The sequence below is a fragment of the Ornithodoros turicata genome, chromosome 1, assembly GCF_037126465.1.
Source record: "Ornithodoros turicata isolate Travis chromosome 1, ASM3712646v1, whole genome shotgun sequence".
Classification (NCBI taxonomy): Eukaryota; Metazoa; Arthropoda; class Arachnida; order Ixodida; family Argasidae; genus Ornithodoros; species Ornithodoros turicata.
In genome coordinates this window covers 47436624-47453358 of record NC_088201.1, presented here as the reverse complement: position 1 = coordinate 47453358, position 16735 = coordinate 47436624, and the positions used below count along the sequence as shown (strand labels likewise).

Sequence of the window (16735 nt, the reverse complement as noted above, 5' to 3'; positions counted from 1 at the left end):
TTATCAGGTCAGATGGGTTTTTATCCCGCGCGGGGAGCGATATAATAGATGCCTGCTATGGAATAGCTCACGGCCGTTTGCGAGTCTTTGCAATGTGCTGGAAATTTGTTGCCGCTGCCGTTGGAAATTTGTTGCTGGAAATATGTTACCTGCCGCTGTAATGCACTAGGTTTCAAGATGCAGTTAGCTTAACTATTAGAAGGCTACGCGACTAGGCATACGTATGTGAGACAGATTGAACAATTCACATTAAACTGGAGGTTTTCATCTGCTGAGCTGTTCCAGTGATATGTGCACTTTAATGACAGGGTGCTGTGCTCAGATATACGAGTACGCATTCGTCGTGTTGAGACGCAACAAATGCACTCACACACACACACACACATACACACACACACACACACAAAAAAGAACCGCGTACGCTGCATTTTTCTGTGTCCGCTTGTCTGCCACGTTTTCCTATACCACCAACGAATAGTAGCACTGCAGACGTATATAACCCGTGGTATTACACAACCGCTTTGGAAAACAACGCTCGTTTGTATTTCCGTGAATGCAGCCAACTAAAGTATCTGCTGGGACAGAGTGTTCGACGCACATGTAACTTGCTTACATGAACAACATGTACAAGTTGAAGCTGAACTATAGATGCGCATTGTTAGGAGAATACGGTACAGGTTGTTACTCCCGGCTTCCTCGACCTCTTCTCAGGTACGCGAGTAAAATGCTTTACTTCCTCCTACACTTGAAACGTTTGAACAGCTGTGTGCACACGGGGCGCAGGGTAGGCTTCCTATACAGTGTCGGGCCGCCTGCTTCGTGTTTCTTTCTTTTGTCTTGTTTCCGCTGCACTGCAGGTGCTATGCTGTGTCCGTTATTGATGCGATGAGAGAAAAGAGAAGGACAGTAGACCGGCATTTTGAAAAATTGAGCGCAAAGGACGAGGAATGGATCATAATCGGAAAGCTAGGAATGGCAATCTGAACTATTTTGTGATTGTGCGTGACTAACGAAAGATAATAATACATGCAAGTCGAAAGGGTTGTAAGCTGAGCCGGGCAGACGGAAAGCGAAATAATTACAATGATAGAGCTGATGATGATGAAAGGACAGCTTGCTACATCGGGCACGTGTCATCAGAGTTGTACACGTTACTCGAAAAAAGTAATTGATTACAATTACTGTTACTACTGCGCGAAAAGTAATTCTTTACCGTTACAAATTACTTCATCACAAATGTAATACGTTACCGATTAAAAATGTAACGCGTTACTTTTACCATTACTTTTAAATTGTGAGCCATACCAAAGCCAACGAGCTTGCGGTGAATGCAACCATGCAGCTCTTGCTGCAAATTCTAATATGAGACACCAACGTACATGATAAGTGTAATTCACAAATACATTTGAAAGCAACATACAAAACACATACACGCGTTTATTGCAGATTTATATACACACTTAAAACAACATCGAAACATGCGGGTCGTTTTGTTACTATTGCTATGTTCAGCCCGCACAATGTATCAATACAGTCACCTATTTTACTGTTGCTCCAGTAGGTCGCGGTTGTAAGGGTTTATCATATTACTGTGGTGTGCATGGAACACGTGTGGACTAGAGACTGCCGTCACAGTGACCTCTACGTCATTGCTTCAGTCGAACTCGTGGTGGAACAGAAGTACAGATTGGCTTGGAATAGAGTTGCCATTGTTGACAGAAAGTTAAAAAAAGTAATTGATTACCGAAAATTGTATTCAGATTACTTGGAAAATTACTTGCTCACAAACTTATTTGATTACGTTAAAAAATTACTGAAAAAGTAATTGATTACTAGTAACGCATTTACTAGTAACGCGTTACGTACAACTCTGCGTGTCATACATCTTTTTCAAAGACTTGTTCGTCTGTGTCGTGTCTCGCCAATGTCGCGTCTGTGTCGTCCCTATACTTGCTGTCCTCTTACTCAAGGTCATGTTCCCAACAACGAAGTGAACAGGACACGACAGGGGCTTCTAAGAGTACGCAGACGTAACACTCTAAAAACGAAACTTAGTACGTAGAAAACGTAACACGTCCACAAACAAACAACCCTCATTCAGAGCTACATCCTTCTCGTCCCTGGGTTTATGGAATATGGGTTGCGTACACATTTTTGTGCCAATTTGGGCATATGGTAAGTGACAGAAAAAGGCGCATACTGTCCCGGTCTCTCCTCGAATGAGACGCGATAACTGTATCATTCGGTGCTGTGATTGGCGGCTGAATAAGATCAGAAGTTTGTGTAGCTCTCTATTTAGCCACGCTAATGCTTCGCCTAGACACACCTAGACACGTCCCGTAACTTGAACTTGGACGTTCCGCCCTCGCGTGCCTCACCTCCAGCCTCCCCCATTAGCCTACTTTACATTACGTCTTCGCTGCCGACACGCGTTCCTCTTGTATGAATTATCCGAGCTTCACTAGACGCGTCAAACTGTATGGAACAGGTCACACGCAGACAACGGCGGGGCGCTCAAGCACAGATATGCTATAGGGCGATAGCTGCCGAGTGTTTATGTGGACTGAGAGCTCTTCACGTAATCTGGGTGCCTATACTGCGGGGTGTGTCCACATTACGGCAGAATGATTGCAACATTGATGAACGTAATCCATTTTGTGAGGTTCGTGCACGGGGCTGGGGACCAGGGAGAGGAGAGAGTGAGGCTGTGTACAGTGTGGATCTGTGGAAGCATATGCAGAATGTTATATGCATATCACAGTCATCATGAATGATAGAAATAAAGGGGCTTGGGATGAAATTAAGGACACGCTAAAGGCTGTGCTGTACACTGGCGTACAGTTTGTGAAAGAAAAGAAAAAGACGTATTTTGCGTCTAATAGCAACCCATATTGAAAGCTAAACTTGGTTTCTGTGTAACGAAACTTGGGTTCTGCTAACAATTTTTCACCTGCTGTGATTCTTGGAGCTCTTCTATTATCGGAAGCGAAAGACGCTTCCCAGCTAGGAGTTTCCTTTTGCCCCTGGCCGAAACGACCAGTGACGAGCAGCCGTAGATTCTAGACGATCTGGCTAACACCCACACATCTCTTTTTACTGACATTGTCTTTTTAATCTCGCGACGTAAACCCCCAATTATTAAATTATTATTATGTCTTTTTAATATTATAGTATAAGTGGACTTTTCAATTCCTCGTGTACTTTACAGTCTAAATCCTGAATACAATCTCCATTTTCCGACATGTTCTTGCTTTACTCCACAGGTTTAGCGGCACCGCATTATAACTTTTATAAGCCCCGTTGCCTCGGCTTAGATGTAAAGCTAAAACCCGAGCGCAATAGTTTCGCATGCAGAAAGCATGTAAGCTTACAACTTACATGGAAGCCGAGTCAGCACGTTTGCCAACAGTGGGGGGACATATAGCGAAGTTGTAGTCCCCTTTATAGTGGAAGATGCTTATATAGCGTCAAGGCCGACGCCAAACGAAGCGTGCATATTAAAGGGGCGCGTTTTTTTCTTCACTCCGGATCGATTACGAGAGTTTTTCTCCTCAAGGAACATCTCTTTCCGATATTGGGCCTTCGGGAAGCACTCGGAGAAGCTGTATGGCGTACTTTCGGTTGAGAGCAGAGTCAATGTCAAGCACCCTGAGGCTATATGTATGCTCAGAACGATAGTATGGTGAGGTTCGCACTGTTCTAACTCGGTAACCTTTTTCTAATCGCCGTCTTAATGCGTCTTCCAAACGCGACTTGTGTTTCCGTTGAGCTCGCGATGAAGAGCAGACTTTGCACGATAGCTCGTCACTCATTTTTTTTATCTGCTTCATTCTTGTTATAGTATACTGTTCAGGATGTATCGAATAGAATACCTTTATTTGGCTTAAACAGAAAAAAGTAAAAAGCAGTATTGTGCAAAATTTCAGTAGGGCAGGTCACCGTTTGGTTAGGCGCTGTACCGATGTTCATTGTAGTAACACCGTTATCCATACACATCCCACATCCCAGGAAGGATATCCCACATCCTTCCTTCCTTCCTTTCCTTTCCTTTCCTTTTTTTTCTTAATAAACACATCCCCCCCCACACACACACATCAAAAGTGTTCCGCAGGATTGATCGCACCGATGAGATACAAACCCAATAGTAGAGAACTAACTGTTTCAGGTGGCCTTCAGCTATTGTCAAAACAGAATTAATCATGTCCTCGCGTGAAGCAGCGTCTGTTAAGGACAACACTGCCGCCAAATCGTTGTCCTCCCACAGCACCATAGTATTACCAATTTTTGTCGGCGTTACGTGTTGTAGGAACACCCAGCACGCGACCAGCGATCCTCTCACTCTGCACAGTGGCGCTGAAGCTTGGTCATTTTTTAACTCTGCAAAGACTGAGCTTTATAATTGCCGTACGTTCCATGAAAATGGAACAGGCAGAGCGCGCAACCTTCGTGCTAGTCTGTGATACCGCCGCGCGGTTGCGATAAGAAAGAGTATTTTGCTAACAGCCGCCTTCGCAGTGACAACCTTTCTGCGCACAGCGTACTCTGGCTCGCTCTTCTACACCGCGCACGAGACTGGGCGATGATATTTTTATCTTTATCGCGGCACTCGTCATCGGTAGCTCACTCGTTCTGCAAACCGAGGCTTCTTTGGCTTCCGCAGCTCATGCCAAAGAAACATTGCGAAGCGCCGTTCTCACCTAAAGCTATATACGCTCTTGAAACAGATGATGGTGGTGGTGTAGCTTATTGACCTCACTCATGTGTGCAGCGTCACGACTGTAGCGAGTATGAGAGGATATGATATCATATAAGGTGATGAAATGATGACGGTCGAAAGTTAAAAACCAGCTCCCGTGGCATGGTTAGGATGACCGCTTTCCACGCCGAGACAGGGAAGTGGGCGGGTTCGAATCCCCGCACCGGCTGTGCTGTATGGAGTTTTTCCTCGGTTTTCCGGCAGACTATCCAGACGAATGTTGGCGCAGTTCCCCTTGAAGTCGGCCCACGACGCATACTAACCCCCCCTGTCCCCTACTCCTTCCTGCTGTCTTCTTTCCGTCTGTATGCCGCGCATAGCCACAGTTGCTCCGCGGCGCTAACACAGCCTTTAAAAAAAGTCAAGTCACTTGGGTCACTGCTAAGATTGGTGAGAAACCCCGATTGGATGATTGGATTGGTGATTAAAAGTCCCGTTAGCAAGTAAGCTTTGGGTCCTAGCCTTTGGGTGTCATGTTTCCTGGATGAAGCAGACTATCGGTTGCGAGTTTTGGAATATCTTTTGAGTAAAAGAGCCTCCAAGATGTAGGACATCATCCAGCCTACAATTCATGCAGTGTCCGTGGTACCTCCCCTGCATCTGAGCATGTGCACTATACAATAAAGTTGTCAGGATGCGTTCGATAGTTTCGGTTTGCTGACAGTATCTGCATTGCGTTACCCAGAGAGCCAATCTTGTATAATTGTAATTTAGTGAAAGCGCATCCTGTTCGCAGACTAAACAGCAGGGTTTATGTATTCCGGGAAAGTCCTTTCAACGGGAGATCTAGTCGATGATTTTGCAGGATTTCCCCTGATCCCAGGGTGCTGTGTTTGTGCAACCTCACTAAGAGGAAATTGTCTGTCGCTCCCTCCCGGGGTTATAAATCTGGGGCTACTGCTGAGGTGCGATGCAGATGCTACTTGGTCCGCTTTTTAGTTGCCACTGATGACACTGCACATTCATCATCATTCACCATCGTCTCCCCCTCAAGCAATGGGATAGGGTGCCGCCTCAGCAGTGAAACATCCCAATACATCATCATCACTTAGTTGTTGTTGTTGTGCGAAGGGATATATTTGCAGGGAAATGTTTCCACCGACTTATTTATGTTGGCCACATGGATGTTCTGATACAGCGCGCTAAAAGGGTATCGCACGTGGGATTCATCATCATTTGGAGTGCGCTTACGCGAGTCCGTGAGGACGACAGCCTTGGTGATCCTCTTGACCTGCCCCGCAGCTGCTGCTGCATGTAATATTGCCATGAGCTCAGCAGTTGTAGAACATATTGGATATTGCAATGATTTTCCTTTCTAGGTCGCGTTCGAGGATTGTGTATAGTAGGCGCAAGTAGTGTGCTCCTGCTATGCGCATCAACGCGGCCGTCTGTGAACACCAACGTGTACGCGTGGACAGTGTCACTGATCAGGTTCTCAGCAGCTGCTTTGGCTTCTACTGAGCTGGATTCGCCTTTCTTTCGCAGTCCTGGGACGTGCAACTGAACTTTACCGCATAACACACACGTGGCCAACCATTATCCCGAATGACCTTGTTCTTTCTCGCAGTTTGTTGAAAATGGGATGAATCGTTCTGTTCTGGACACATTATGCAAAATGCGAAGTGTCCAACGTAGGCGAATCCATCGCATTTTCGACGAATCAGGAGAAATAACGGTATCATTCTGAACAACACGGTTGGCTCCGAGCAGTGTTATGCGGTGAAGTTCTGTTTTAACAGTGTAGAAGCAAACACAACGCTGTGATATAACACATCAAGAAGATCGGACGCGACTTATGAAAACGATAAGAAGAAGCTGTCAAATTAAATTCTGCACACACGAAATTATGAATAGAGATGTGAAATCAAAGATCAGCAATGTGGTGTCAGCCACTTCTAAGGAAGGGCGCCATAGACTTCTTAGGTTTTCGGATCCGTTGTGATGAACACCTTCCGATCTATACTGTATATAGCTCCCTAATGTTACACCAAAGCTGCCCAATCGCAGTACCGTCGCATTGATTAAATAATTTATGTGGGTAATTGAGGTACTAGAAACTTGCTAATAGAAAGAGTACAAAGGGGGGGGGGGGGGGCTTTAACGGAACGTAGTTCCCACACAGTGAACAGTTTCCGTATACTGGTGCAATCGAGACGAAAAAACAAAGCAACATCGCAGGGATGAACTTTCTTCCTATACAGTCCACATCTGTCGTGCTCATTTTGCGGCTGCTAAGTATGGCTGTTAGATAATAAGTATGGCTATAACATTGTCTTTCCCATATAGCTGCAGTATTGGCACGTTTATTAATTGACACGAGTAACGCAAATATTGTATAATAATTGAGAGTTTTCGTATATCGAACGCTATCGCCTTTGCGTACGTAAGTGATAGCGTTCATGTTTCTGCGCACGCCCATAACAGAAAGATAGCTTTGCGCAGTGCGAAGAACCACCAACGCTATCCCTTAGGTACGCAAAGGCGATAGCATACGATGTGCTCAAGCTCTCCGAAAACTTAATGCGCCAGCCAAATCAAATGACAAGAAAGCGAGTCTTCGATGCTCAGCACTAAACATTACAAGTATGAACATCTCGTGTGCGCATTCTGGTCAGATGCAATCTTTATGGCGTAATGTATACGTATAGGAACCTGCGAAACCAATCAGCGACACCTAAGTGAGGCCCTGTTCGTCTACGTCTTACATCAGCTGTAATTTTGCTCTTGAGGTCTTTGCACCCATTGCACATAGCGAACGAAGGTATATAATATACATAGTAGAAGGTATAGTAGCGAACACAGGTATATCAGTTTCTAAACAGGATAGAATTAGGCGCCAGGCATCACGTGAGAGGATTCGACTCGCCCTGCTCCTCCAAGGAGTCTATTCACGTGAATGGCACATAGCGAACCAGTCTAACTTGCCTCCCTTACGTCTAAGGTCTTACGTCTAGGCTACTGCTCCGAATTATTCCTGTCTGATGCAACAGTAGGCGACCAAACTAACAAAGCATCAATCATATCTAACACCTGATTTTCTCGTCTGGGCTGCTTTCCCCCTCGAGGCAGGAACGCAATAGCAGTGTTTTGTTGAAACCTCACAAGGTAATTGTGCTGCACTACGCGGTACTGCTGTACACAGTTCTAATGTAACAGTAGTTGAACGAACAACGAAAGTAATAGTAATAATAATAATAATAAACCCTAGTTGCAAGTCCTTATAGCTGCGACCTTCCCGGGCTCAGGTGGGTCAAAAATTAATCCGACCACTTGGCGTGGGTATAATGTCCATAACTGTCTTGCGACGTAAAGTTACGATTTATCAAGATCAACCGTTGTTTTGCCAAACTGTGGAACATGTTTCGCTTTACTTTCTGTTTTCGAGAGTCAAACTAATACGTTCTTCGAACAAAACAGAAAGCGATATCTAGTATATGCAGCGAAGCCGCCCCCTGTACGTGTATGCGCGCTTGCTCGCAATCTCGCACACATTTCGAGCCCCCGTCAGCAGAATGAGCACAAATAGAACCACAATGGGGCTGAGAAGACGACGCTCTTGATATCCGCCCGTAACGAGATGTCTGCAAGGCGACTCTTTGCCGTTATCTGTGTGGCTGGCGTTTCGGGCTATGTGACAGCTTAAAGACACGCAACGTTACGCCAGAGCAATAAAGCGAAGCAGAAGATAAGATGATGGATTGGAAGGAAGTATATACTTACACTCCGTGCTTGCAAATGTGTTTCGGAAGTGGTACATGCATGTATGTTTGAATGCGACAGGATATCGTCTCTATCCAAAATCGTCGACGGTTACAGAACAGGCTTTGAGATAAGTCGTGATGCGTCCGCGTTTGAACATTGTCCCGTGGTTCTATAACCGAAGACAGTTTGTTGAGGTAGAATTATTTTATGATGGCTCAACTGAATGGGTTCGGATGAAGGGTTTTTCAAAAATTAAGCATAATGTCAACATGGACAGACAGATGTTTCGAATGAATGATGTTGATGGATAGCAATGCAATGGGTAAGTATTGTGACATCATGAATAACAAATACATCGGAATTTCAGTACTACACCTACGGTAATGTCCAGCTACGCGGTTTCGTGATTATTATGGCTCCGTCATGTTAGACAATCGCTGCTCGACACATTAGTATTATAGATGGCACAGTGCTTCACGACGTTAATGAGTGTGGAATGTTGCGTTTGATAAGATCAGTGTATTCGTTCCATAAAAAAAGTATTTGAACAGTTTTGGGAGCAAATAGTAGCCATTTTAGCCTTCCCCGTCTCATCATCGTCTCTTTATATGTGTGTATGTGTGTTAGCCGGCTTAACGATTAATATGACCGCGATTCAGTTGAAAGTGAGGCATGCACGTGGAGAATAGAAACGACGTTAACAAAAGTGTATATTTCTTGCCAAATCTGCTCCTCATTTCTCGTAGTATGCGAACATTTCAGCAACACCAGATGATGGCGACTTGCTTACTCACTAACTGTGGCCTTCGTCCGAAATAATATGCGAATGCGTGTAATCCAAACACAGTCACTTTCACGGTTCGTATTTTCTCGATTTGATGTGTCTGAATGCAGTCACTGTTGGCATGTAATACTTCCTGAGGAGTTCTTGCTAGACACACAGCAACTGTTACCGTAATATCTACGAGAGGCGCAATTGAGCTATTTCTTCCTTGTTTTTCCCCCACGGTCTAACGGCTGAAGTTCACTGACGCGAATGAATATTAGTGCATGCAAATTCTGAAGTTTGAATCCATGCAGATACAGTGCAGGAAGAGTGGCGAATAATACGGTTAGTCGCATTTCGTCGACAATACATGTCATCAGGGAAGAAAGTCATCAGGCTTTGTGCTGTGACAATCTTTGCAAATATTTGCTCGACAGGATTGCGACCGGCGAGGAAAAATAACGCATTTAAGCCCAAAGTCCTTGGCCGTAAGGCTCTTGACGTAAGGCTCTTGATGTTTGAATGTTTGCTGCGCAGAACAATGATGTCGTACACTGCGTAACTTGTATATGAACCATGGTTGCGTTTGAAAATACGAAAAAAAAAAAGCTTATTCAAATCAATGCGGTAATACGTGCTATCATATGTGCCTCGTAACAGTTGTCTCAATGAAACCATGTAATTGTTACGCGGTAAGAGTCTGCTGTGTCTGTCTGTTTTTACGTATTCTGTGTATGCAATCGTGAAATCAAGCTCAAATCTTTAGATAAGGCCGAATATCGTGATATACACGATATCTGCCGCGTGCCAGAATCTTGCTGCTGTTCATTGGACACAAAAATAGAGGTATATTCTCATCATCAATAAATTTGGGAGCAGTGCCTCTGAACAGTGCTTCATCCGGCGTTGTTTTAGAAGGGATCTAGCTTGAACCGGGCATATCTGCATGTTTACACAAAATGAAACCCTCAGAACGTATATGCATGGGCTGGTAGAACGGATCGTTCACACTTGGAGTATACAAATAGTCAAACACCACGGTTGACTGTCAATCAGTAGAGTATGAGCGAATGAGGACACACACACGAAAGATCTGCGTGTTCTCATTCTGTCCTTCCAAATGCCTGTGCGTCAGAGTAATGTGGAACCTTTCTAGACGTGTACGCGTCGGATCGACCTTTCCTACAATTTCCTGCCCGTCGTCCCAAATTATTTTGTTTCTATACGTGGGAATTGGGGAACTCGAGTGTAGACTTTTGTTTAATACGAAATAAACGCACAAAATTTAGCGAACATGTTGTACAACCGGCGAGATGGGAACGGCAAGTAACACAAGAACAGTTACAACAGAAGTGTGAAAAAAAAGGAAACAAACTGCAACCAATCAAAAATTGACAGCTGCAGATACGTTACACTAAATTTTCTTCATCGCGTCGTAACTGACAAACGAACATCAAAGTTCTTTGAGGCGCTCAGGATGAATGCGACAAGGTAGTACGGAGACTTACGATTTTGTCTGAAGCGATAATGCTTCCTTCGTCGTTACGTGTGCATCCTCTCACAGACAGGAGATTGGGAATCAGTTATACAGTTACATGAACATGCTACAGTTCAAATACTACTTTTTCACCAAAATTAACAGAATAATTTGAGCAAATGTTAAGCCAATGCCAATCCAGTATCAGCTGTACACTTGGTCGAAGTTTTGTAGCAAAGAGTTTTTCCCGCGCATATTGTCGAATTATTCTTCAAGTATTATGCAATCGAAAACAAGTGAGTCGAAAAAAAAAAGTTATCCACATACCGTTACATTCGTGATAGCCCCACTCCGGTTGCTCCGCTTGACTCATATCTCTCCGAAAACGAAACTAAACCCGACAGAACACGTGCGACGAAACGTCCGTCCGTACTCCTATCCTCCCGCAAATAAATTCTTGTCACTCGTCACGCGCACACGTCGTATATCGCTCCGGCTCGATCAGCAGCCCCGCACAGGAAATCTCTAATCTTCCGACCGACCTATATTTTTTTGCTGAACGCTCGCTCGCGCTGACCGCCAACTTACGCGATGTTCCCAGTGGTCGTATCCGTACTTTGGACTACATTACTTTCCCTTTCCGCGCACACACACACATCCTCCTCACACTGCATGGTGTTTTGCACACGCCACGCGTTATTTTGTTGCCCGCTCCTCCATCGTGCGCTCTGATGATGCGCGCCTGCCGCGATGCAAAGCCGCTCTCACCCTCCTCTGCGCATGCTCTGAGTGATGGCGAACGGAGTGCGCACGCGTGCATCCTCACTCGCTTTCGCGCAGCGCTGCGCATGCCTCGTGGATGTTCCGCTGTTCTCAAGGACATCCTGTGTGATGAGGAAAAAGTGACGATGCGGGTCGTGGGCCTTTTTTCTCCTCTCTCTCGCAGTTTCGGAATTGGAGCCTCGGGGGCCACGATTCGATGTGCGTATTCTTTGAGTTGTTGGATTACTTTTTTGTGTGTGTCGCCCCGCTGCGCGGCGCGTCTTCGCGGAGTGGCATGGAGGGTCGGTTTGGGAGTTATCGAATGATGATGCTTTTAGTAGGCGAAGTCTTTGGTGATGCGGAAGGCGAGGACGATAAATCAAGAAATAAAGATGGAACAGATGTCAGACGGCACGCCAGCAAGTGATGAAAATGAAAGAAGGAAAGACAGAAATTGCGGTTTTTGGAATTTTTGAATAATTTTTGACGGCGCAGCAGAGTTGACAGATGTCGGTCATAGGGCTGTGCGAATATTCGTATATGGAAGCGAATAATTGCGTACTCGATTCGAATTCCGTATAGAGTATTGATCGAACTCTGCATTCTTCTTCTTCTTCTTCTTTTGATTCTGTGTTGGCGCCGCGAAGCAACTGTGACTATGAGCGGCATACAGATGTGGGGAACTCTATACATTCGAATTTCGAACGAACGAATATCTCCCCATGTCTCGCTTACCGGACGCCTTGGTATACGTAGCCTTTATATTCCGGATAGAATATAGGAATTTGCGTGTAGATCGTGGTGTGACGCGCCCTTCCGTTCAGAGAAGGACGGGTCGCAAGAAACTCGGGAAATAAAGTGTGGGTACCCGCAGAGGCAGAGAAAGTCGAAGGGAACGGGTCAACAATTATTTAATGCAGTGCTCACAGAGGTAAGGCTATGACCAAAGCGCGGCACAACAATGCGAACGCTGCACTAACGTGGTCAGAACCGAAAGAATGATAGCCCTAGCCTAACGAGGACCCCTTGTGCGGTAATGATGACAACGTTCTCACCGAATGTTTGTCTTTTCTTGGCGGTGGTGCCTTCCTGGTTGAGACCGGGGCGCTGATGACGTAGAAACTCTGGGATAGGCGGCGGCTTGGATCCTTCAGATCAAACAGTGAATGGCGTCTCTGGACGGTACCCGAGTTTGGTGCACAGGCCTTGTAGAGTCCACAACTGGGTGGCGACGATGAAAGGCAGATGACGGACAGGGCCCCAGAAGTAGACGGCTGGAACCCGGAAGGCGGTACGGCAACCTACTGGCCGGTGGACGGTGCCGTCGGGAAAAGTGGTCGGTTGAAAACATATTATCGCGCCGAAACTTTGGGAAGACAAGAGGAGACGGGAAAGAACATATACAACGATGACGGTATGATTGTTTGTCTTTTGAGGAAGTCAGTCCATGGACCGTCACAGTGGACTTTCGAACGAAGTCCAGGGTCGAAGACTTACTTTTACATGGTTTGGACAGCCAGGAATGTTAGCAAGTTGGTTTCCGCTCACGCAGACCGCGGATAACTGAGTTACGGATACGCTAGACTTGACTTATTCGAACAGTTCTGAAGCTGCACCCATATTGGCCCAAAACGTCACAGGAGCACAGAGCAAAGGCATACAACAAAGTGAATGCTGCTTCATGCGAAGTTCCGTATGCGGATATCATGTGTGTATGTGGCATGATGGACGATCTAGAATCCCATACGTATGTAGTATACCCATAGATACACTACGTACGTACACGGGTCGATTACATAACTATTCCGTTTCGTAGTCGCTGAGTACACGTGTACGGAGAACAAGAACAGCGAGTGTCACTCGTAATCACAACCGATTGACGGGTGAATCTTCATGCAGGAAGCTACGACTGATTTCAGACAGCGCGTTTATTTGACCATTGCGCAACAGCAACGGACCTAGCAGCAGTGATTAGTATACCCTGAAAATGTATTTGCCAGTGAAGCGTTGCATGACGTTTGGATAACGGGATCTGACGTTTGCAAATACCATATGGGATACAAAGCAGTATATGCAGGTCAGAACAATGAACGTAATGCAGGAACGGTGGGCAATGTGTTACACAATGCGAAATGGTTGGGACAATGGCATATGTAACCGTACGATTCCATGCAGTACAAGGAACGTAGAACACTACACATAATACCCGAAAAATCACGTAGCATCCACAAAAAGAAAGTAGCCGGAGGTAAGTGGAAAACCCTGAAGTTCTAAAAGGACCCTGTTTCTAACGTGAACGCCTTAGTACTATGCACGCACTGCATGGTACATCAAAGTCAAAGAATGCGACCAAGTTAATGAGATACACACTCCACAGTGCGTTGCCGCCGGGGAGGTAATATCATATATCTAAGAAGCTCAACATTCCTACTGAATCTCCGAAGCGCGTGAGTTCCTCCCTCGGCATGCAATCCGCTTTCTCTTAGTTTTGTGATGACTGCGAAACTGAGCAGCAAAGTCAATAGTGTGTGCTCTTTCCTTGCAGTTCCGCATGCCTTACTCTTCCGGGAGTACACACAAACACACACACACACACACACACAGAGAGAGAGAGAGAGAGAGAGAGAGAAATGTCTTACTACACAAAGGCATAAAAAAGAAGAACAAAGAAGCAATACGCGTTCCTGATATTCGACTGAAGTGCAGTAAAAAATAATAAGAGAAAACGGAACGTACCAATTCTGGTACAAAACTGTAGAGTCACACACTCTTAAAACAGAACTTTATCGCATAACACGCTGAATGCCAATCATTATCCACACTTTTAGAAAGAACTTCACCGCATCCCATGCTCCTAGTCAACCATCATCTCGAATGATATCGTTATTTGTCTGTCGTCGTCTACCCTGATTTGTTGAAAAAGGGAGGAGTATGCCTATTTGGTGACACTTATGCTGTTCAAAATTGTCACAAAAAAGGCGTACGCCTCCCGTTTTCAACAAATCAGGGTAGATAACGATATCACTCGAGATGATGGTTGGCTACGAGCGTGCTAATGGGTGAAGTTCATTTTTAAGGGTGCAGAATGGTACCGTTCGCACTCCTGACTTGTTGAAAACGCGCGGCGTATGCCTTTTTGTGACAATTGGCGCAACAACATAAGCATCACAAAAAGAGTTACACCTCTCGTTTCAACGAATCAGAGGAGAGAACGATGTTATTCGGGATGATTGCTTGCTATAGGGGCACACACTCTTAAAACAGAACTTCACCGCATAGCACGCTCTTAGCCAACCACCAACCACCATCCCGATTTGTGCGCCCTGATTTGTACAAAACGGGAGGTGTACGCGTCCTTAGGACACTTTCGCAGTTATGTTAATTGTTTCAAAAAGGCGTGAAGTTCTATTTCAAGGCAAAGGCGAGCCGTTTTAGACTTTACCCCCCCCCCCCTTTCCTCTGTTTTAAGGGTGTGTTATGCGGTGAAGCTCTGTTTCCCGAGTGCACATAACGTGCTCTGACTTTGACTTAAGATTTCTTAGATTTTCAAGATACGGAGTGTTTCCAAAGGTTTTATTTCTGGAGCGTCTGAAATTAGTATCGTCAAGCGTACCTACTTAACTTTTAGAACCACGAGTCACTGACCGATTATTTTGAATTGTTGTTACCATTCTGATGTGGATTGCGCACTCTAAGGCTGGAGCTTTACAACATAACACGCCCAGTGCCAACCACTAAAACTTCACCGCACGACACGCTCCTTGCCAACCATCACTCCCAATGAACGGTTGAAAACAGAGTTGTGCCTAACTCGTTACAAGTAACTCGTTACTTGGTAACGATGTAACGGTTCAGTTACTTTTTAAAAAATGGTAATAGTAACGGAATCAGTTACAAAAATTGGTAACTCGTTACTGACGTTATTTGTTCTTTTTCTTCAGCGCGGGGGAGCACATTTCGGCAATCTGTGTGGCGCAATGCATGCAGATTTGACCTGCGTGACGTGTGACTCAAGGTATTATTGCAGTCCCTCGCTGGATGTGTTGTTGTATTTTCTCTTGTTTCCGTAATCTCTGACCATCACTCCTTCCCAAGAATGGGCATCAGTTGTGCTATGGCTACAAAAAACGCGTTTCGACTTCTCGCCTTTTCTTGCCTTTGTTAAGCTTCTGAGCGCTCTAAATTATGACGCAGCCCCTCGTCTGTTTTTTAGGAACCGTTGGTGATCGGTGGCACGAAAACCAGCGTTTTTTCTTGTGTTTTCGTAATCTCCGATCACCCCCACTTCGGAAACAAGGGAGAAGGACCAGGCAAACTGATATAGACTCATGGTAACGGGCCGAGAGACACGAAGGACGGACGACAAATTTCGAGTATCAGCTTCTTCTGAAGTGCAATTCCTCATTAATAAAGAGTTGAAGGCAAGTGACGGCATGTTCGTTGGCTCCTTTAACTATGCTGCGGTAACGTAAGAGTAACTCGTTACCCGTGAGTAACGAGAACTCGTTACTTTTGTATGTTGGCAACGAGTAGCGTATTTAGTTTCTTTTTCCTGAAGTAACGGGTAACGGTATTTAGTTCCTTTTTTTCGGTAACAGGCACAAGCCTGGTTGAAAATGTGATGGATCCGTCTATCTTGCATAATGTGTCCACACTCTAAAAACTGAGGGGTGGGGGTGGGGGGGGGGGGGGGTAATGCCAGGATAGGCTCGCCGTTGTTGGCCACACAGAAGTGCACTCTTAGTAATGAACTTCACCGTATAGCACGCTCCTAGCCAACCATCATCTCGAATGATATCGTTATCTGCCCTGATTTGTTGAAAGCGGGAGGCATACGCCTCCCGTTTTTGGTTTTTGGTATTTCCGTATGCGGTGAAGTTCACTTTTGAGAGTGTGGGCGTCGTCACGACTATAGCAAAAAAAAAAAAAAAAAAAGAAGAAGAAGAAAAGAACACAAAACACAAAGAAAGGACGGACGGATGGAGGATAGATGAGGATGAAGGATGGGGATGTGGTGAGGGTGCACGAGTTCGTCGGGGAGAAGTATTAGATGGGTCGTTGAGCAAGGCCTGCCTTCTGCAGAAAGAGAATGAGGTTTCTTGCTTTGGCGGAACGTTCGGCAGAGGAACCACCGGGGTAGAGGACGTCCGCTAGCGTGCCCGAGGGGGAGCGAGGGAGATGGGCTTCGTGCGCAGAATGGTATGCTCGGCAGTCTCGCAAGATGTGCTCTATTGTGCTCTAAAACCTGAACTTCACCGCATAGCACGCTCTG

General features: G+C 45.5%; 2 protein-coding genes across 4 annotated transcripts in view; one reads left to right on the top strand and one right to left on the bottom strand.

The window, feature by feature from the left end:
• The window catches only part of LOC135378168 (carbonic anhydrase 1-like), a 76688-nt gene extending 65238 nt beyond the window's left edge, over positions 1–11450 (bottom strand). Inside the window, exon 1 of the mRNA XM_064611093.1 lies at positions 11029–11450. Within this exon, the coding sequence (XP_064467163.1) occupies positions 11029–11074 (46 nt within the window). The 5' untranslated portion in view covers positions 11075–11450. The remainder of the gene's footprint in view (positions 1–11028) is intronic.
• The window catches only part of LOC135378169 (uncharacterized), a 91370-nt gene that overhangs the window by 1505 nt on the left and 73130 nt on the right, over positions 1–16735 (top strand). The gene's annotated exons all lie outside the window — the stretch shown is intronic.